General features: G+C 39.7%; 1 protein-coding gene across 2 annotated transcripts in view; it reads left to right on the forward strand.

Moving 5' to 3' along the window:
* The window catches only part of KCND2 (potassium voltage-gated channel subfamily D member 2), a 275,632-nt gene that overhangs the window by 240,889 nt on the left and 12,701 nt on the right, over nt 1-22,042 (forward strand). For both annotated transcript variants that reach the window (XM_027679115.1, XM_027679114.1), the window contains exon 3: nt 12,979-13,141. In XM_027679115.1, coding sequence (XP_027534916.1) covers nt 12,979-13,141 — 163 coding nt within the window. The remainder of the gene's footprint in view (nt 1-12,978; nt 13,142-22,042) is intronic.

Below are 22,042 nucleotides of genomic sequence, written 5' to 3' on the forward strand. Positions count from 1 at the left end.
ATTTTCCTCACCCCATTGATCCAGTCTGTCAAGGTCCCTCTGCAGAACCTTCCTACCCTCCAGCAGATCAACACTCCCACCCAACTTGGTGTTGTCTGTGAAATTACTGAGAGTGCCCTTGATCCCCTCATCCTGATAATCGATAAAGTTAAACAGGACTGGTCCCAGTACTGAGCCCTGAGGAACACCACTAGTGACCAGCCACCAGCTGGATGTAACTCCATTTACCACCATGCTCTGGGCCCAGCCATTCAGCCAGTTTTTCACCCAACCAAGAGTGCAGCTGTCCAAGCTGTGAGCTGCCAGTTTGTCCCAAAGAATGTTATTGGAGATGGTGTCAAATGCTTTACTGAAGTCTAGATAGATAATATCCACAGCCTTTCACTCATCTACTAAGCAAGTCACTTTGTCATAGAAGGAGATCAGGTTGGTCAAGCAGAACCTGACTTTCATAAGGCTGTTGGCTGTCCTGTACATGCTGTGTGATGGCACTCAAGATGATCTGCTCCATGACCTTCCCCAGTACCAAAGTCAGGCTGACTGGCCTGTAGTTCCTGGGTTGTCCTTCCAACCAGTCTCTTAGATGGGCATCACATTTGCTAATTTCCAGTCAACTGGGACCTCTCTAGTTAAGCAAGACTGATGGTAAATGATTGAAAGTGGCTTGGTGAGATTTTTTTACCACCAGCTCCCTCATTGCTCTCAGTTGCATCCCATCTGGGCTCATAGACTTGTAGGTGTCTAATTGGCATAGCAGGTCATGAACCATTTCCACCTGGATTATGGAGGCTTCACTCAGCTCCCCATCACTAACTTCCAGTACTGGGAGCCAGGTATCCTGAAGACAACTGGTTTTGGTATTAAAGACCAAGGCAAAGAAGGCATTAAGTACCTCAGCCTTTCCTCACTTCCTGACGCTGTGCTACCTCTGCATCCTTAGCCCTCCTTTTGCTGTCAATGTATTTATAGAAACTTTCTTTGTTGTCTTTAACTGCAGTGACTAAATTAAGTTCCAGTTTGACTTTGGTCCTTCTAATTTTCTCCCTACATAACCTCATAACATGATTGTAGTCACCCCAAGTTACCTGCCCCTCCTTCCGGAGGTGATACACTCTCTTTTTTTCTAGCCTAAGGGCTCTGTTTAACCAGGGTGTTCTTTTTCCCCACCTCTTATCTTAAGGCACATGGGGACAGCTTGCTCCTGTATCTTTTAGATTTCTTTCTTAAAGCATGTCCAGCCTTCCTGGACTCCTTTCCCCTTCAGGACAAAATCCCAAGGGACTCTGTCAATCAATCTCCTAAATAGGTCTGCCCCCTGAAAGTCCAAGGTGGTCGTTCAGTGGGCTCCTCTCCTCACTTCATCCAGAACTGAAAACTTTATCATTTTGTGGTCACTGTGCCTAAGCTGGCCATCTACCACCACATCACCCACTAGTCCTTCACTAGTCCTTCTCTGTTCACAAACAGGTCTAGTGGGGAACCTTCCCTAGTTGACTCACTCTCCACCTGTGTGAGGAAGTTATCTTCAACGCAATCCAGGAACCTCCTGGACTGTTTCCTCTCTGTTCTGTTTTATTTCCAGCAGACATCTGGCAAGTTGAAGTCTCCCACGATTACAAGTGTTGGTGATTTTGAGACTTCTGCCAGCCTCCTGTAGAATGTATCATCTGCCTGTTCATCCTGGCAAGGTGTTCTGCAATAAATTTGTACATCCACCCTGCTGATCCTCTGCCTGATCTTTACCCACAGGCACTCAACCTTGTCATCATCACCATCGTTATTAATTTCAATACAATCAAAACAATCCCTAATGTACAGTACTACCCCACCACCTCTCCTACTTTGCATATCGCTTCTAAAGAGCATATAACCATCCATTGCAGCACTCTACTTGTGACAGTCATCCCACCACATTTCTGTGACAGCAACTACATCATAGCTTTCCTGCTGCACGATGGCTTCCAACTCCTCCTCTTTGTTTCCCATACTGTGTGCAAGTATAAGCGCACCTGGTAGTATAGGTGTAGGTGCAATTCAACTGGTATTTCACCTCCAACATAGGCATGCAGTCCCTAGGCTCATCTCTAGTGAGCCTGTCTGTATCCCCTTCAAACCTAATTTAAAGCTCTCTCAATCAGCCCTGACAGCTATGGGCCATAATCCTTTTTCCCCTCTGCAGCAGGTGGACCCCATCTGTTCTCAGCAGGCCTGGTGCCACGTAAACTACCCCATGGTCAAAAAAACCAAAATTCCACCTATGGCACCAGAGTTCTAAGCTGGAAATTGGGCTAGTTTGAGGAACACCACTAAGAAAATCAGGCTAGTTTTCATGTTCCTTTCAGTATGTCCCTCTTGTACAGAAGGAACTGAGGAGAAGCTGTACACATACTTCTTTCACCAAGTGCCCCAGTGTCCTGAAGTTCCTTTTGATTGCAGTAGAACTCCTTTCTTCAGTCTCACCACTACTGGCCATAGAGGGAAATAGTCAGAGAGAGTCATACCAGATCAGAGAGTTTCCTAATAATATCCCTTACCTAGGCCCCAAGGCAGCAGACTTCCGTGTGGGATGGGTCCTGTTAAAAGAAAAAAAAAAAAAGCAGAAGGAGTTCCAAATTTGCTGGGAATCATTCCTAGAACTTGACCTGCCCATTAGAGTGCTGAACAGCATGAAAGCCTGCAGTGGCTAAAACCTCTTGTCAGTCAGAGTTTTACTTGAACATGGGAGCAGGTAAATTTGATTCCCAAGAGAAATCAGCTCACGGATCTCAGTGCTGTGCCCAGTAGCTGTCACAAAAAAAGGCATGGCTGTCCTTGCAAACTTTCACAGTGCTTTTCTAGTGTTAATGTAATTTATACTTGGAGCAGTTTTATCTGATGGCTAATATATACTCAAGAGGAATTTAGGAATGGGTTGGCAGATCAATGCTTTGTTTGGACTTTGCCGCTATTTAGCATAAGTATTGCAACTAAAAGAAAGTCTGTAGGAGAAATTAGTTACATAAAATTTTCAGCAATATTTCTGGGATGAACACTGGACCCAGAATATGCCTAATCACATCACTAATAGGAAAATTCTCACCTCTACTGGAACAAGGTGGCACATCAAAACGTACCCCTGGACTGCAGAAAGTACATTGGAATCTGCACCAAAATTTGTGCTTCACAGCTCAATCCTAATTTTAGTCATGATGCTGAAAAATTTTACCAAATACTGTGTTCCTAGAAGGATGCAAAATTATCTGAGTTTGTCATCTTCCACAGGCTCATGAGGTGTCTGAGGGAACAGAGAGTGTCAATGAACCAAGACTGGGTGGGGTGATATTTAGCAGTTTCCTTTGGAATCATTTCCCAGGAAGGATGTCTCAAACTCTAGTCCATCCTGCTGGGAATCAATGGAGCTGGCAACAAGACTCTCTTTAAAGCCAGCCTTGGTGTAGTCAGTAAATGTCACATTGCTCTCATTTACCACTGGTACTGTGGAGCCTTTATTCAGTCATTGCTAAGCACCATGGCCAGACCTTCACTTGAAGGCATTACCTGTCTTTTACCCCTAACCTTTGATGTGAAGAGTAGCTGGAGATGATGGTACTTTTGAAGGTGGGGCTTTTTGTAGTCACGTGTTCATGTTGCTTCCAGTTAATGCCTCAAGCAGGAACTGCTGGAAATTCTTTATACTTTATTGTATGGCTATCAATTTATTTAAAACACTGAGTGTTTGAGATTGGTGTGCATGCATTCTGGTTCATATTTGTCCATTTCTCCATGAGATATAAAACACTGTATCTTAACATTATATTGCTTTTTAGTCCAGTTCTCCCAGGAAATGATTTTATGAAAGAACAAAGGGAAGGGAAAAACCAAAACCAATCTGGACTAAAACTTCATATCCATAGGACAAACAAAGATGCATTCCTTTTAAACTAAATATTGGTAAAAATCTAGGAGTGAATTTTCTTTCTCTGGTTAGCACAGGTACTGGGCAAGCTATGCCATTTCAACAATTATTTTGTACAAATTATGTCACTATAGTTATCAAAACCCCCATGCTGTGCCAGAAGCCCAGTAGCTTCTTTTCCTCAGTCAGTGATAGAGAACTGGGAAGCAAGGCGAATTTTATCAGCTCCCACCAGTAAAGATTTGGACAGAGAAATAACAAGGGTGAGAAATCACATATTAACATTGAGAATAACAATGGCTCACTGTTCAAGTTGGGACCAGAAGTATAAGCTATTCTGAACTAGTCCATACCTCCTCTTATAAAACCGTGTGCAGTTCTGGTCTTGTTTTCCTGTAAACAGTGTAAAAAATTAGAGGAGAGTCAAAAAAGGGCAAAAGGTATGATCAAATATGGGGAGCAGATTCTGTATGAACATAGTAGGACTTGTCATCCTAGGAAAGAGATAAGGTAAATAAGTATGAAAACAAAAGAGGCAGGAGGAGGGTGGCTAGAGAACACTTGCCAGATGTTTTTTTGAATGTAAGAACCCAAGACAGAACAGTCAAAAGAACACTGACCAAGGAACTACCAAATCATGTTGTGAATGCCAGAAATATGCACGGATTTAAGAGGTCAAAATAAAGCCCAAGGAAGTGCAACCAACTAAGGATCACTAACAAAAGAAAAATTACAGTTCTAGTACTTCAGTTATTTGTAAGTGGTTGAAGGATGGAAGACCATTCAATGATATTATCATGTATATTTAGCCTATTCTTTTTCCTTATGTGTTTGTTTGCTTCAGACTAAATTTTGGAGACTGAAAATTAGGCTAGGTGAACCTTAGGTCTGAACTATTACTGGCATTCTTTAGTTCATTTGGAAGCCGTGAGAGAGCTGATCAGTTCTTCCTATGTATGTGTGGGTGCATGCACTGACAAAAGAACTGTTGGAAAAGTAGGTCCTAAAAAATATAAGTCATTGATTTTTAGAAGCAAAGACCTTGGAATATTTTCTCTTTGTGAAGTAAGTCAGAGTTACAGGAGCAAAGATCAAATTGTCTTTTTTTTTTTCTATGAGTTACTTTTGGCTTCACATATAGTAGAATGAAAAAAAATAGTACATCTGCATCAGGCCCCAGAAAATGCAAGTGACAGTGGAAAAGTATATTCTTCCTGTAACCATTTGTACCATCCTAGGAAATATCATCCAGCCAAGCATTTATTCTCTGCTCATCACCATGTATCTTAAAGAATTAACAACAGTAATACAACAAAGGAATAACTTAGTTCACTGTTAATTAGATATCATATTCTTAAGAGTAAAGATGATTTTAAGAAATTAAGTCATTTTTACTTACCTCTGAGTCATTCTTTCAACTCTAACCCTGTCTCATTTCACATTCACATACAATCGTGTTTAAAAAAAAAATTAGCTCCTAAACAGCAACTTAGATACTTCTCAAGTTGTAAATGTACAGGCTGAATCCTTAAGGCAACACAGTTGAAATGCTTATTTAGAAATTCCACTTAGAATTATTACCAGTAGCAATTTATATTATCTGTTGTTGGATGTAATGTTGAAATAAATGACTAATTAGTGTCAACTTTCCAGCATTTAGTTACCAAGCAGCTTGGAGGCTCTAGGGAACAGCTTTATGACAATTTACAGAACTCTCCTTAGACAAGGACCCCATTTAGCAATTGTCAGATGTAATTTGATGTGTCTATACTATTGCTTTATGCATAGCACTTCTTTTTCTACTCTCAGAATGGTTAGTTTCTATTCTTCACTGATGGTCTTTTCTTAAGCGGTCTCAAAGTTGAAGTGGTTAACTAATATTTGCTCCCTTGCATCATATCTGCTTAGTCCCAAAGCCAGTCTACTTGTGAAGGGAGTTAATTGAGATTGGTTTATTCACATGCCCATGAGAGCACAAAGGCAGAGCTCAGCCAGTCACTCCTCCTTTGTGGAGTGTGTGGCAGTCTAGCTGATGAATTTTACTGCTGACATACAGCCCTCCATCCACTGAACTAAGCATTAAATCCCACCAAATAACATGACAGACCTCTCACCAGGTAAGCATCTACATCACAAAAATGGAAGCACAATTCTGTGGTGCTCTATAATGAGCCATGACATCTACATCACTTTAAACAACAACAAAAAAAAGGAATCCAAAGGGGTTTGGAAGCACAAGCTTCTTCTGCAGAGATCTTCTGCACTGATTGTCACAGTGTCAGTGTCATATTTAGGCAGGACAAGACCCAGGCACTGGCAGGGCCATGTAGAGTGAGGGCACCTGCACTTGCCACGGAAGCCTGGTACTGCATGAAGAGTTGGGCAAAGCTCCCTTTGATTGCAAACTCTAAAAAAGGCACATTTTCACCTGTGACTGTAGATGATGGCCAGTGCCTTGTAGAACCACATTATTTAGGGAACACTAAGAGAGGCAGATTGCAAGTTTTACATCAAGAACAGTTTTTCTGCTATGTTGCTTTTCTTATTCATAAAAAGTGTTGGATCCATTCAGAAACATTCTCTTTTTCCTAAAAACAAACATGCTCATTTTTGCTTCTGAAATCTGGGAAAAAACACAAACCAAAATGCCGTCTTAGTAGCATGTCTGTGACTGTAATGCAGCTGTTGGGAGTCAGCTGAACTCTATCTCTGGTAGTTTAAACAGCCCCCATGCAGTATAAATTAGACGTTGTACTTCTGAGATGCTTTGCCCAGGATCAGGTAGGATATTAGCTTTTCATGATGACAACAAAAGATATTTTTACCTCTTTGAATTTAATATTTTATGGTAAACAAGAACAGAGGGAATTTGATTATCTAGATCTTGATCTTGACTGCAAGAAGCTGGGAGTGTCTCCTTGGTCAAGCCTTTAACTTTTCCATGCAAAAGTTCCTGTATTTTGACCTCAAAGTCCAGCTGTGCAAATCTGTTTAGGCTTCTTGGGTGAAATCCTTGGTGCACATAGAAACAAAACAAAACAAAACAAGCAAAAGAAAACCCTGAATCACCCTGACTTTTATTAGAAATTTTGTATTTCAGAAACTGCTAACCTAGCCAGGTGCAGGGGCACTAGTTTAATTCTCTTGCACTGCAGGCTGGAAAGCCCAGGGAGTACTGCCACTTTTTAGAAGCAGATGTGGTTTTCATCATTCATGAATGATTGTTCTGGCCAACGCTTGGAGGAACATTTGTGGACCCAGAGGGGACCATGTCCATCACCACCGAGCAGAAGAGAGGGTTATTGCAGCAGAGGGCCCTTCATAGCAGTAAAACCAGCCAGGAAGATTATATGCAATTCCATGCAGAATCTCCCTAGGCTGGAATAAAATTTGAAGTAATCTATGTAATGTGGTTCCGCACCTCACACTACCAGCAATATTTTGCATTATTAGAAATTGCTCTTCCAAAATCATTAGGCTATTTTCAGACCTGGCCAAAACCAGAACCATAAGGCTGCAGATTCATAATAATTATTGTTAGTGTCAGGAAGGATGGGAATTGCTTTTTCTGCCTTCTCCCCTATGCTGGGATGTAAGCATGTGCCCAAGTGGGTGGGTGGCTGGCTGCCTAAATTCATGGGCTGATGAGCAGCTGTATAATCTTCTCTGAGAGTCTCACCAGAGAAGCCTCTCGGGCTTCTCCTGGAGAAGAGGAAAGAGCCATTAGCTGAGACAGGAGATAAGAGGGAAGATGCATCATCATCCCACCCAGGTGGGTAAAGCACCAACCCTGGCCAGAGCAAGCAAGCAGCTGGAGGGTGGGAAGATAGTCCTTGCCCTGGAAAGGCAGGGCACCATTCTCTTAATCAACTCCAGTGCAAAAAACTTGATCTCTGCCTGGATGACCTGCTAAATATACTGGGAAACGTGATTTGTCTCCCGCACATGAAAAAAAATGAGCCATGCTGGCTTCTACAAAGATTGTTTAGTTTCCATGGATCTTGTACTATTTTCATTGTTCTTTGGTCATAAATTCCCTTGCTTTTAAAATAAATATTGCCAAGTTAATTTTAACAACTTTTCATTTATTTTACAACCATTATTTTCTGACGTTTTACATGTTTGAAAAGCAAAAATGTTACTAGCTTTTCTTTTCAGCAAATAATATGGGAGCAGACAACAGACCTCAATCAATGTAATAATTCTTTAAAGAATGTAAATTAATTCGAAGGAGGTGGGAAAGGGCACATGTATCTGTAACACGCATTTTAAAATGTTTCTGCATTTGCATTTGTTTTTAATGGCGTTTACGCCCTCTAGTGTCAGAAAAGTCTACCACAGACAGGGTTTTTTTTAATCCTGACAGTTTTTTTCTTTTTATGTATCTGTCAGTATCAGCCTAGACTATTTGAGCTTTGTGAAAATGCAAATCCCGGATTTATTCCCGCTACATATATCCTACAATTTCACAGTTTTGATATAGAGGTCACCTGGGGGGTTTCAACCAAAAGTGAGCTATTCCATGTATTAATTTCTGATGTAACACACACAAAAATATTGCTAAATTACAATTTCTGACGTTCATTATTTTAACCTCCACAATACACTTATTTTTCACTTGGAAAAAAAAATTGCTTCTGTGTCCAAACAAAGAAACAGAAGTTAAAAAAGCAGAATTGTCCCTCTCATTTGTTAAGATCATTAAAGACAATACCTTCTCTTCTCACATCAAGAAAAAATGGCCAAAAAGTATGATTTATTTCAGTTATACTTAAGACCTTTGACTTATGAAATATTGCCACTTAGAGCTATCAAAAACTGGTTTTCTTTAGATTCAGGAATAAGATTAATAGCTGACGATGCCACAAATACAGCCTGTGTTGTCTGAGATTTCTTGAATTATGGGTATGCAACATTGGATATATTCCACTCACCAGTAAGGAAATCAGTATTGCTTTGGCAAGTCAATGTCCATGGGTAGGCTCTGACACGGCAATGCTGAGATTACAGAGAGAGCTTTTGTAAACCCAAATACATTCATGTTTCCCAAGCTCCTGCAACAGCTCAGTTTTCTGTGTGATTTGAGCTGCATTTTGTGCCCCCCAATCTGTCATGCAAAGCGCTACATCACACCCGTTTTACTCACATCAATACTCTGAAAGATCCAGTATTTGCAAAATGAAGGAATCCACTGGCTTGATGTCTTGTCATGCAGTAAGGAGTCAACTGTGCAAAAGTAGTCTGTCACCTGTTGAATACAAACAACTGAGACAAACATACATGCTTTTAAATCTACCCATCCAATCCATCCATCTCTCCCTGTATGATGTCATTTAGCGAACAAATACCTGTGGACTGAAAGCAATAGCACATCTGGCCTGTCTGGACTACATCTAGTGAAACCTAGGCATTAGCTTGATCATGTTGTTTCTGACTTGTGATTTGATAAAACTTGATTGACAGATCTAGTTTGCCATAGCCTATTCCCTTCCCTTTTTGGCTACTGAAGTAGAATGCACCTGACTGAGATCAGGGATCAGTATGACATCTCTTTTTCTTTACTAATCCAGTACATAAAATAGTGGGATGACACTTTTGACATTACAAAATTAGATTGTCAGTACAAATAAATGCCCAAAGACTGGCTTGAGCTTTGGCCACAATAATAGACATACGTGGAACAGACTATATGCAAAGCTAAGAAAAGACTGCAACTAGGAAAAAAAGCAAATAAAGGAGAATGTGCTTGCAGTTCCAGCCTGAAGAGCAGTGAGACAAGCAGAATAGCACTAGATAAAACCTTGAAATAGTTCCCTTTTGAAAAGGGTGTCTGTGAAAATTGCTTAATAAGATTCCACATTTGTTGTGTCTCTATGACTGAAGAAATCAGATTTTCTGCAGAATGTAGAATTTATTAAGAGATCAAGTATAATTTTTCCTCTTTGAAATAAAAGCACCCCAAAGCTTCCCTGCCATCTCAAAATGTAGTTACATATTTTTTTTAGTTTAGACTTTCCAAGGAATAAAGCAATTGCAGTTGGGGTAAAGAAAGGAATTTTCCCTTAATTTTTTATTATCCACTTCCATTGGTGGTGTTCAGTGATATATGAGGTATAACTAAAGGTAATGTTTAATGCAGGATGAGGAACTTCATTAACAATTCTGATCATGCCTACAGTAGACTAAAATCTGTATCACTGTCCCAGAGGAGAGCAAGGCCAACTAGGGTAAATGAAGCAACAACTCTGTTTTGTCACAAAAGTAAGCAAATATGTTTCTCACCCTGTGCAGAAAGGCTAATTTCTTTGAAGTAATTTTTTCTGACCATAATTTTATTTAAACATCTCCAACACAGTGGTTAGCAACAGGAGAAAAACTAATTATGTAAGAACTATTAATGATGTGAAAGATATTATTAACACTGAACAATAGACAAGCAACATTACCTTTGGAAAATGTCACAGTATTAAACTTATGCAAGCTGAAATAGAAAAATAACCAAAAGCAAGTTATTTTAAAATAAGCAGTATATCCATCTGCCTGTAATTTTGTCTGGAAGGTGAGAAAATCATTGCAAAATACCTTCATGTCTCAAAAAATCCTGATTTTTTTATTTCACTCTGTAACACTGAAATGTTGTGAAAAGGCATCTGCTTATGTCAGTGGGTAAATCTACGCATAAACACTGAAATGCTAGAGATAGATCAGCTAATGGTTCCTGTCATAACTCCTTAAGCTTCAGTCTGCACTTGATTCATGTAATTACACCGTCACATTATCAACAGGATGAACTATATCCCTAAGCAACTTCAAACCAAATTAATTAGAGCCAGGAATGCCTTCTGTCCACAGCAGCCATCAGTGACAATGTGAGCTTATGGACGTTCAGCGATTTAGCATTTCAAGTGATAAGCATCTAAATATTTAGGAAGGTTTAGAAATCTCATGTAAGAGATCTAGTACTGGGGCATGTGTAAATTTTGCATTTCAAAATCTGGTTGTATCAGGTGTGTGTAAATATATTGCCTTTTACATAGCTTTCTGTTGACACAGTTTGATTCAATATAAGAAAATACTTGGATTGTATCAGTAAGAATGAAGTAAAACAGTAATGAATACTGTAAAGCAGAAAGGATTATCAGTGATTTGATCCTAACACTTCTCCCCAGAGCTCACCACCCTGGTCCCATGCCCACTGTTTTACCTCTCATTCTGCCTGAAAAAAAAATGGGGTTAGCTAGGTGTTGGGGATCCCATTTGTCAAAGAGACCTTGAAAGGTCATTTATCCACTTCCTGGCCCCAAAGGAAAAAACAGCTGGGCATGCATCACTCCTGATAGTTAGCTGTGGCTTTAGGAAGAGATAAGCATCAAGAATGGTTATGTTGTGAGGTGCAAATGTTGATGTGAAAGAAAGCATGACTCTCTTTCTAGTATTTTTCCAGTTTTATATATCTTATAATTAAGACCAGCTATATTACTAATTTAAAAGATGGATTCTATTAAATTATGTATTTTTTATCCAATCCTACATGTCACAAAATGAGAAGCTAATGGCATTCAAGCTCTGAGTGTATGGAGTTTATTGGCAGAAATATTAATGTATTTTTTTCCTGTGAATATTTTACACTTGGGCATGCTTGGTAAAGCAACTAAACATTTATTTTACACAACATAATCTATGTCAATAGTCTAAGACTTGGTCATCTATGTTACATCTGCCTGGATGACAACTTATTTGAATATTTATGTTAAACACTTTCCTCTTATCTTACAAAATGCAAACCATTCATCTTCACCTACAAGGCCATACATAACCTCCTTTTGACGTGAGCCGAGCTCTCATTGCTAGAAGGCATCCTCCAACCTCGTACAGATTCTCTGTCATCTGTTGTCCTTGCCCTTTTATCCTGTCCTTGTTATTAGGTGCAAAATTTGAACCATATGACCTGAAGACTCCCCTCTTCTTCTCTATTATTTTTCCAGTTCCTGCTGAACAGATTGTGTTTTCCAGATAGTATTTTCCAAACACTGTACCTCCTGCAGTTTGATTTCTTAACTTATCTTGTGTTAACAGCTTATTAATTCTTTGTAATAGGGAATGTGCTGTCTCCGTGCTCACAAACATACTAAACTCACAAGCTACAATCAATGTTGTAAAGTTAAAAAACAAATGGTACTTGAAAGTAATTTATCTCTTTATTAAACTCCGTATTATGTAATTACATACTTGTGCCGTACAGAATATGGCAAAATGCAAAGAGCTGATATCTGTTAATAAGCTGGCACTGGAGTGCCTTTATATACTTCACTAGCACTATGTTCTTTCCTGCTGGACAAAGCAATATCCTTTATATAAAAAAAGTTGGTAGCTCTAGTAATTCTGAGCACTGACAGGATTTGCAGTTAGAATTTGTTTGGTTGCTTGCTTGTAGCTTGGGTTTTTCATGTTTGCTTTCACCTAGACCATAGAAGGGACCTCTGGAGCTCAGCTGCTCCAGCTTCCCATGTCAACAACAGGAAGTTTGGGTCAGCCATACTTCTGTCTAGCCAAGTGTTGAAAATCTCCAAGGATAGAAAGTTCATGATCTGAGCAACCTGTTGCAAAAATGTGTCACCCTCCTAAATGAAAGTACTGTGTCAGCTTAAGTGAGACAACAGATTATTCAGTTTAGCATCTAATTTACCAAGTGGTCTCTCTAGGATCTTGTCAATGGAAAATGATGAGTTCTTCCAGCAAGCAGAGTAAGGACTGAATTTCAACACTGATTTTTTTTTCTTAGCAAGGTCATTCTATCTCCATCGCAATAGAGGCAGCCTGAAAAGACTACAGCAGGTAAAACATGTGATTTACCTGCCCACAGTTTGACAGACAGGAGACCCAAAACTAGCTTCAAATTAAAATTGTGTGTGCAGCAACAGTGGGCTTGCTGTATATGCATGCATATGTGTATAAAGTAATATTTATATGAAGCAAGTATTATTTGCATGATAATTAAAATCTATTGTGTGATTAATTCATCATGAAGTTCAATAATAGAAGAGATTTTGTCTGTACTAAGCATTTTGTTTTCTTTAACCCAGGTATGGTGACATGGTGCCAAAGACAATAGCTGGCAAGATTTTTGGTTCAATATGCTCCCTGAGTGGGGTTTTGGTCATTGCTCTGCCAGTTCCTGTAATTGTTTCCAACTTCAGCCGTATATATCACCAGAATCAACGAGCAGACAAGCGCAGGGCACAAAAGGTGAGCTTCTCACTTTTCCCCCATATGTTGTTAAGCAATAGATAAGATATGACTTTCTATATTCTGTGTGTCTTTATAGTGAGTATTTCTTAGCAAGACGACAACTTTATGTATGTGCTACATGCCTAGCCCATGTCCTAGATGCAAATGCTGTATTATTTTTAGTGAGGAAAAAAAAACAACACAAACCAAAATAGGATCATTAATCTTTTCTGTCAAAATGTACAGATCTATTATTGTGGTAATTCATTCTACTTGTTAAAATAGATCTAGTCTTTTCAGGCAATAGCTGCAGTCCCACCAACTGAAGATTCTTCTGTGTTTTTTTAGGCAGACTTTGTTTCTACCACAGTCTTCTGAGGAAAAAAAATAAAGAGTCCCAAACATAATAATGATTTCTAACGTCTCTGCTAACAGCTTGCTTCACGAATCTAGGTTCAGTTTAAGTCCCCGGTTCAGCCTCTGAGAGAATCTGCTTGTTGGGGAACTTGTCTCCTCAGCTCTACTTTGCTTAAAAAGCTTCAGATAAAGAGCTCAATCAGGAAAAAAGTCTGTTTCCAGCTTTCTTGATTTCCTGAGTCTCTCCCTAAAATATCCACTAGACCTACAAGAAGACTGTTTCCCTTACAGACCCATATGGTCAGGAGCCAGGAAGAAGTATTTACCAGGAGTGATGCAACCAAGCCTGGACAGTCACCTTCATCTCCACATCACTGCCACTGCACTAGTTCTGATCCACTTCTCCCAACCCTGTAATGCCAGGCAGCTCAGAAAAACTATTGTCACCTGAAGCCCTGGTGTGGGAGCCAAGACACCTTACCTTCTGCTCCTCTGCAGATGGCAGTCAGGCAGCTTTGGATGCCACATAGATTGCATGATTGCCAAGGCTGAGGTGTCATCACTTGGGCTTTTTGTGTTCCCATGGCTTCTCTTCAGAGATATGAGTCTCCAGTGATCCAGGGAGAGCAGGACCATTGCTGGCAGAAGTGTGCAGGCAGACTGTGGCTGGGAACTGCACATATAAACCAGGGAACACAGGCAGCTGCAGGCCGCACCTGCTTAATATCAACAGCACCAGGTTTAAATATACAAAATGTTTGTGTGTTTCTGGCCACCTTTTTGAGTGATTTCTTCATTAAAAAAAAGAAGTTAAATAAATGTGTGTAGTGATACCATTTTCAGCATATCCTAAAATCAGGAGAAACAGGTACATGTGCAAGAAAGTCATCGGCCCAGGCTGAAGATACATCACCCTTTAATGGCCACATCTTGGCAAAATGGCTGTAAAAGAAACCAGGCATATCACAGGAATGTCATACCTTTCTAGATATTTGATTTAAAATATAGGCTGCTTATCTATCTACTAAATCCACCCATCCTTTAGCATGCTATTTTGTCCCACAACCAAGTTCCAGCTGTCCATTCCTCTCTTCCACAGCTGGGACATCATGTCATTTCTACACTACTTTTTTTTTTATCAAGAACTTTTCCACTTCTGTTTGTTTGTGTAATGGTAGCAGAGAAACAACTGTACACTTCAGCCAGGACACTCAGTGCTCCTTACTGTGCCTCTGAGCATGGTGCCAGTCATGCTGCTTGATCCCAGCAATCAGTGTGCCTTTCTGAGCATTCGTAATAGCTGCAGATACAACCAGTCTTACTTCAGATAGGAACTGTTTCCTAATGCATGCTACAAAACAGAGTTTTCCATGCCTGCTTTACATTTGTGTCACGGTTTAACTCTGGCCAGCAGCCAACCACCACACAGCTGCTCGCTCATTGCCCCACCAGCAGGATCAGGGAGAGAATTGGAAGGGTAAAAAACAGCCCCATTCTAGCTACTGTGAGAAAAATTAACTCTACACCAGCCAAAACCAGCACAATTTGTCAGTGAAAAAGAGACAGACACAGGAAAATACCTTGCAAAAATTAGATTGGCAGACTGGTTGCTATTCCCCATAATCTCTTAATGAATAGAAACTGCTTGAGTTAATAACTGACTTTTTCTCCTTGCAAAATAGTGGGCTCTTTGTATGTTTCAAACAGGAACATGAAGTGATGAATGGCAATCCTGACAGATTTTTGCTCTGCTCCCCCGTACAATCCCAACAGTAAGGACGAGAGATCTCCTCTGACTGTGTTTATGCCCTTCTTGCTTTGGAGAAAATAGCTTTGAGGTCTTATTAACTGAGCACTGGATGTGTGTTCATTGATATCTCCTGTTGCAAAGCTAATCTCTCTCAATCTAAAATGACTGAGATGTTGAAGTGAATATTGCTTTGCTGGACTTGAAAAAAAAATCAACAAAAGGCACTTCATGGATACTGTATAGTCCATATTTTCCTATGAAATATAGCCTTGCCTTTCACGGGGGTTTCTACTGCTTTGTAAAAGAATATTCAAGCAAAAAGGTCACTTTATTGAAGTTCGAAATTCCTTCGTCATTCAGTAGAATAGAGGTTTTACACCATTTTCTAAAATAATGTTTCCCTAGGCCCCAAATTTATTTCTGTTCTCTAAGGCTGAGGAACATAAGCTTCAAAGAAGGTGCTGTTTCATGGAGTGCAGCACAAGCCTCTGCAGGTAGTGGTACTTCCCACTGTCTACAACAGCTTTCATCAGCTTGAGACAGTTGTATGTTTGAACTGAATATATCATACAATATTATATGATATATTGTTATCATACAATATATGTATGATAACACATATTCTGTATGTTATCAATATCTCATACAGAAGTTTAATCAAGGTAGGCTTCAGAAATGGCAAAACATTTGGGCTGAAAGGAAACTCGAGAAAGTTCTTCGCTAAAGAGTTGAAATCTAGTTTGAGGAGCACCGGCAATTTTCAGCAGACAAATTTTGTCGCTTATATTAGGATTGTTAAAGAACCACGTGACCATCAGTAAGTATATGCATTTACTGACTTCTGCAGTTATTCAAGATTAGACAATTCTACTTGTTTCTTTTTGGGAAAAAGATGCTGCACATTAATGCTTGGGAGAAGATGGAAGAGAGAAATCTATTTATATACCATTGCATTTTGAATGCATTTTAAAGGAAGCTCTTGCTTACATTGTTATAATTACCAAGAAATCCCACTTTGTAATACAGCCGATTTTGGCAGAAGAGGCCAGCTTTCTGCTGCAGTACAGGGAGCTTCTTGCAATCAAGAAGCTGTTTTTAAACAAAAAAAGAGTGGAAAACAAAACAAAAACAAAAAAATCATCTGTGTTTATCAGAACGTTGTATTCTATCAGATAATAAGGTCCAAGGATCTGGCCTACCCTGAAAATAAATGAATAAATAATCCAAAACAGAAATTGGAATTCAGGGCAGAACTAATTATGCCCTATAGTCTTACTGTGCCTTCTTCTCAAGCAGATTTATCACTAGTGAGACAGTTTGGAAGAATCCTATTTGTGGAGCTTTTCTCAGCTAGAGACAACTTCAAGAGGCCAAGTTATTTTGGTTGCCCATCAGTGCCTGCAGGTGGTAAAGTTAATGACAGGTGTGTTGTAACTGGTCACATACAAAAGCAGTGAAAGGAGGGGAAAGGAAAAAGGAAAGGAAATAATGGAAAAGGAAAAAAGAAAGATTTAGGCAAGCTTGGATACCATTTCCTATTCTGTATTGGATAGGGAGCAAGGGCTATGATTTGGCAGGACCCTCACAGTGTCATGTTCACTGGGATGACTACCAGCCCAGAGAAGAGATAGGAGGAGGCACAGCTGCCCTTTTGGAACAAGTGTCTGGCAGCTTGGACACAAAGGTCCATCCCAGCATACTGCAGCAGCAATTATAACATCCTTCTTACCGTAAATGAAGCTTCACTTGCTAGATGCTCCTCTGTTTTCCTTGCATCTATTTTTCTATATCTTTGGAAAGCAAGAGCCTCGTGTCCTCTTAGCCAGCAAGTGCCTAAGTGCAGGTACTTCTGCCTAGTACTGTTCATTACCTGATAAACGAAGGAGCCTTAATTTTAGTTGCTTAAGCACTTTCTCCCTAGAGTGACCTTGTATAGTGCCTCAGCAGAACACCCAAACAACCTTCATCAGCTCCAGAACTTGACTTCAGACATGAAATTCAACCTGAATCTTCCATTTGAGTATGGTCTTTGACCTACATAAAGCAAAATATATCCTGAAGATTGGCTTTGCTTTATTATTTATTGATTGTACATGATACATTTATCTGTCAAGTAATGAATAATTAGTTACTAGCTAATTATAAATAGCTCCAAGATAAACTCCAATAACTGCTTCACAGCACCTGGCAGTCTAGAATTGAGTGTTTGCAACAGGGAACCCTGCTAGCCATTTTGACTTCTTTATATGAGATAGGTTGTTAATCTCAGAGGGGTTTGCAGAAACATAACTAACAGCTTATCCAAGATTTTTGAATTTAGCAAAAAAAAAAGTAGAATTCATGTTTACTGAACAATAATTTGAATAGATTGTGAAAGTAAGGCATGACCCAAGAAATATATGAACCTTATTTAATTCCACATCTGTTAATGTACAAAGTAAACAACATTTTCTTCTTTATTATGTACTGATGTCCTGTAAATTATGTCAGGTAATACGAAGTCAATTATTTGCAATTACTGAAAATTAGAAAATCAGAGCATGAAATGTGGGCCTGATTTCTCACTTAAAAACAAACACACAGGATGGATTTATGAAAGACCACACAACAAAACAATTCTATAAAAAACAATGTAACTGATTTTTTCGACAATTTTGGCCCTTGCTCTATGAACCACAGTGGTGTGGTTTAGCCCAGGCAGGCAGCCAAACACCACCCTGCTGCTCGATCTCTCCTCCCCAGAGGGATGGGGTGAAAATCAGAAGGATAAAAGTGAAAAAAATTGTGGGTGGAATAAAGACAGTCTAATCTTTTTCAAAAGGAAGGGAAAGAAACCAGCAGAAAGGGGTGAGGGGGAGCAAATCCAAGGAAAAAAAGCAATGCAAAAGGAAACAATTGCTCAGCACCAAGCCTGGTCCAGAGCAAGGGCAGCCCCTGCCAGTCTCCACCACCATCCACTTTTATTGCTTAGCATGTTGCCATATGGAATGCAATATCCCTCTGGTCATCTGGGGTCAGCTGTCCTGTCAGTGTCTCCCCCTCAACTCCTTGTCCATCCCCAGCCTCCTCAGTGGGACAGCTGAGAAGCAGAAAAGGCCTTGGCTCTGTACAAGCACTGGACAACAGTAACTAAAACATCCCTGAATTATCAACACTGTTTTCAGCACAAATCCAAAACACAGCCCCATACCAGCTACTGTGAAGAAAACCAACTCTGTGCTGACATATTAAAATTCCTGTGAAGGAATTTCAATATTTTAAATGTACAAAATCATTAAAAAATAATAACCATAAGGTAAGTAATTAGTAACTTTTGAGTTTTTCTAGTAAGATATTTATATAATCTGGAGAGCAGCAGGAAACAATAGGAGCTATCTATGTACTAAATTACCTAGGCTACCCAAGCTTCTTGCATAGCAAGTTGAAGAGAATCTTGCCAAAAATGATTCCCAGTACTTCAGTAAGCCCTGCCCTAAAATGTTCCTGATAAAATCTCTCTCTTAAAATAGCTGGACAGCTGAGGGCATCTGAGTGTTAAAAGCTGGATGTTGTAAATACCCCATAGTGTTACATTGAGCACTACTTAAAACCTTGTGAAAATAAATGTTTATATTTCTAAAATTGACAGAGCTAACTGTTGTTGAATAACAGTGAATTCCCTTTGTGAGATTTCTATAAATGCAGCCACAGACAAGAATCCACCTCTAAGTTGTAAAATTTGAAGCTTGAAAAAAGAAAGAGGTGCATTCAAAAGAGAAGCTCAGTGCAAATTCAAGGGATGTGGTAAGAACTAGAGCTGGTCATCAATTTCTTTAGGAAATTGCAGATGAGATTATTATGGTGGAATTTCATCAGAATATGTAAAAGAACTATATTTCAGCTACATTGGTTTAGCCTTAGACCATGTAAAAATAACCAGAATCAAAGTTTTACATTTGGTGGCTAACAGGGAAAACCTCATAACAAAGATATCATCTACTGTGGGAGAACTTAATCCTTTCTTTTTTTTGCAAGATATTCCATGAAAGAGGAGGGTTAGGAAGGGCTTTATAGTTGTTCAAAGGGGCAGTTGTCACTCCCTTTCTGTTATACATGGCAGAAAACGCAGACTAAAGGAAAATGCAAGTCTTCTGTAATCACAGTTTTACTGATGTCATCATGTCATTTTGGTACCTTTCATGGGAATTCAATCCCCAGCACACAGCCCTTAAAATCCTGTGCATGACATGAGCTTTTAATGATTCCTTGATAGCAAGTGTGAGAAGTCACTAGACTGCTCACACTACAGGCTCTTATATAAATCAGGCAGCACTGAAATCAGAAGCATTGAAAATAAGTCTTATCACATTAACAGATTTGTAAACACCTCCAGTTTCAGGACTATTTTCTGTAAACTGAAGTATAAACATGGAAGCCACAATATCTGGTTCCTGTCTTAGTAATAGATTTACTATCTTCTCTTTGGTAAATGATGTAAATTCAGGCCATCTCAATGAGTCTCAGCTAGAAAGATGTAAGCTTTCTAGCTCACAAAAGCTTTCTAAGATGCAATAAATTCATATTTGCAAAGCAATTTAAAATCTTCACATCAAAAGTACAGCCTTCCTATTATATATGTGTAGCACTTTCATATATTAAGATGGTCTGATGAACTGTTATGTTTTCCATACTTCTTTATTAAATGGTGCTGCACCATAATTATTGCTTCAATCACCAAGGAGAAAATGAATATGCATGTTAAAATGAAAAGCACAACTAATGTATGTAAAATGTCTGTTCATTAAATCTAATGAATCTCCCTGTATAAAGAACAGACTGAAAAGTACCACAGCTAAAACATTTGTGACTGAAATCACTTATTTATGGGACTCCAAGCTGCACACTGTAAAGACATTTCCAAAGCGTCTTGAGCTCCTAAGACAAAATAGTAGTGCTAAGAGAGACCTTTTGATATATTTATGAACATAACCAAATGCACATGTCTCAACCCGTGACTATTCGGCAGTGCAGGTAAAGCTCTTCCCCCAGCCTTCAGCCCAGCAAGATGGGGTTGCATCTCAGGAGCACCCCCTAGAAAATAATCTATTTTCTGCCTGCCCAAGGGGATTTTTAATTGCTAGTCCTGAGGAATGAGCCCTAACCCTAGCCTTGAATGTGCCACCAAAGAGCCCACATAAGCCAGGAGGGTGGGAGCTCTGAACAGTTCCCCACACTGGTCGCTCCTGGGGACCCCAGGCCAAGTCATCAGGCATCTTTTCTCTTTAGTTAGTGTTAACTACATTGCTGGAAAGGCTGTGTGCCCAAAGGAAGTTGAGAAACCAATGTGTTATTCTAAATGGTCAATGTATCACAAAATCAGGAAACAGCCTCTTGTGAGCTTTTTGGCTCAGTGATGCACACATGCAGAGCATTAGCTTATTTTCTTTCAGAACAATTAAAAGATAATAAATGCATGACATATAACGTAAGCCAGATTCTAGCCATGTTTGCTGTTAGCTGTCATGAATTTCTTGGCAGGCTGTTGAGAAGATCTGTGAGTTTGAGGCTGTGAGTGCAAAGAAGCGTGGTGTTGAGCCATTCCTCGTAGTCAGTTAATTACTAATCATGCCAGAGAGATCTGGTGGCTGCAGTAACCAGGCTGCTTCCCTCTGTAAGAGTTCAGGGATTCTAAGTCATTTCATGCTGACATTTAATGTCACAGAAATTTGGGGGAGGGAGGAAAATTCTCCCTCTATTTTTTGAAAATATCAACTAAGTATTAGATATGAAAATCCCTATTAATATATCAAAGTCAGGTTTTGAAGTTCTTCACTGCATATCCTTTTCTGTTTCAGCAGTCATTCACCTCCAGATGCTGCTTGGCATTTGGCTTTCAGAATCAGAAACCTAACTTTGAGGATAAACTCAGACTCCCTTTTACACATGTAACCAGCCACAAAAAATTACAGAACCAGGACTTCATCCTAGAAATTCCATTAAAGCTTCTGTTTTCCACATTATTAGTTGAGAGAGTCTATTCTTCATGCTTTCCGCTAATTCTGAGTTCTAGCTGTTGTACAAAATCAGTGGATGCAAAATGTCCTTCACTCATGAACCTCCTTGTACTCTAGAATGAAAATCACCTTCACAAGCAATGAGGCTCACGTGAGAAATCTCAAATTTCTCTCAGCAATTTGATACTTGCAGTCTCTGAAAAATCAGGTTGTGAACAGTCTCTGACCAATAACAATAAGTATTAAATCTGATTATACCAACAGACATGAAGGTGGAAGCCAGTGAGTGATAAGTGTCCCGGTCCCAGGGTTCTGTCTTGGGACTGGTGCCCTTCAATATCTTCATCAGTGACACAGGCAATGATCAAGTGGACCCTCAGCAAGTTTGCAGATGGCACAAAGTTGAGCAGTGCACTTGACAGAAAAGAAGGAAGGGATGCCATCCAGAGGGACCTGGAAAAAACTTGAGAAATGGGCCCATGAGAACTTTATGAAGATCAATAAATTCAAGTGCAAGGTGCTTGCACCTGGGTCAGGGCAATCCCAGATATGAGTACAGACTGGGAGAAGAAGTCATTAAGAACAGCCCTTCAGAGAAGGACCTGGGGGTTCTCATGGGTGAAAAGCTGGACATGAGCCAATGGTGTACGCTCATAGCCCAGAGAGTCAACCATGTCCTGGACTTCATCAAAAGCAGGGTGGCCAGCAGATCAAGGGAGGGGATTCTCCCACTCTCCCTTGTGAGACCCCACCTGGAGTACTTCATCCTGCTCTGGGGTCCTCAGCACAAGTAAGACATGGACCTGTTAGAGCAGATCA

This window comes from Neopelma chrysocephalum, unplaced genomic scaffold, assembly GCF_003984885.1.
Source record: "Neopelma chrysocephalum unplaced genomic scaffold, ASM398488v2 Primary Assembly neopelma1_45, whole genome shotgun sequence".
NCBI classification, from domain to species: domain Eukaryota; kingdom Metazoa; phylum Chordata; class Aves; order Passeriformes; family Pipridae; genus Neopelma; species Neopelma chrysocephalum.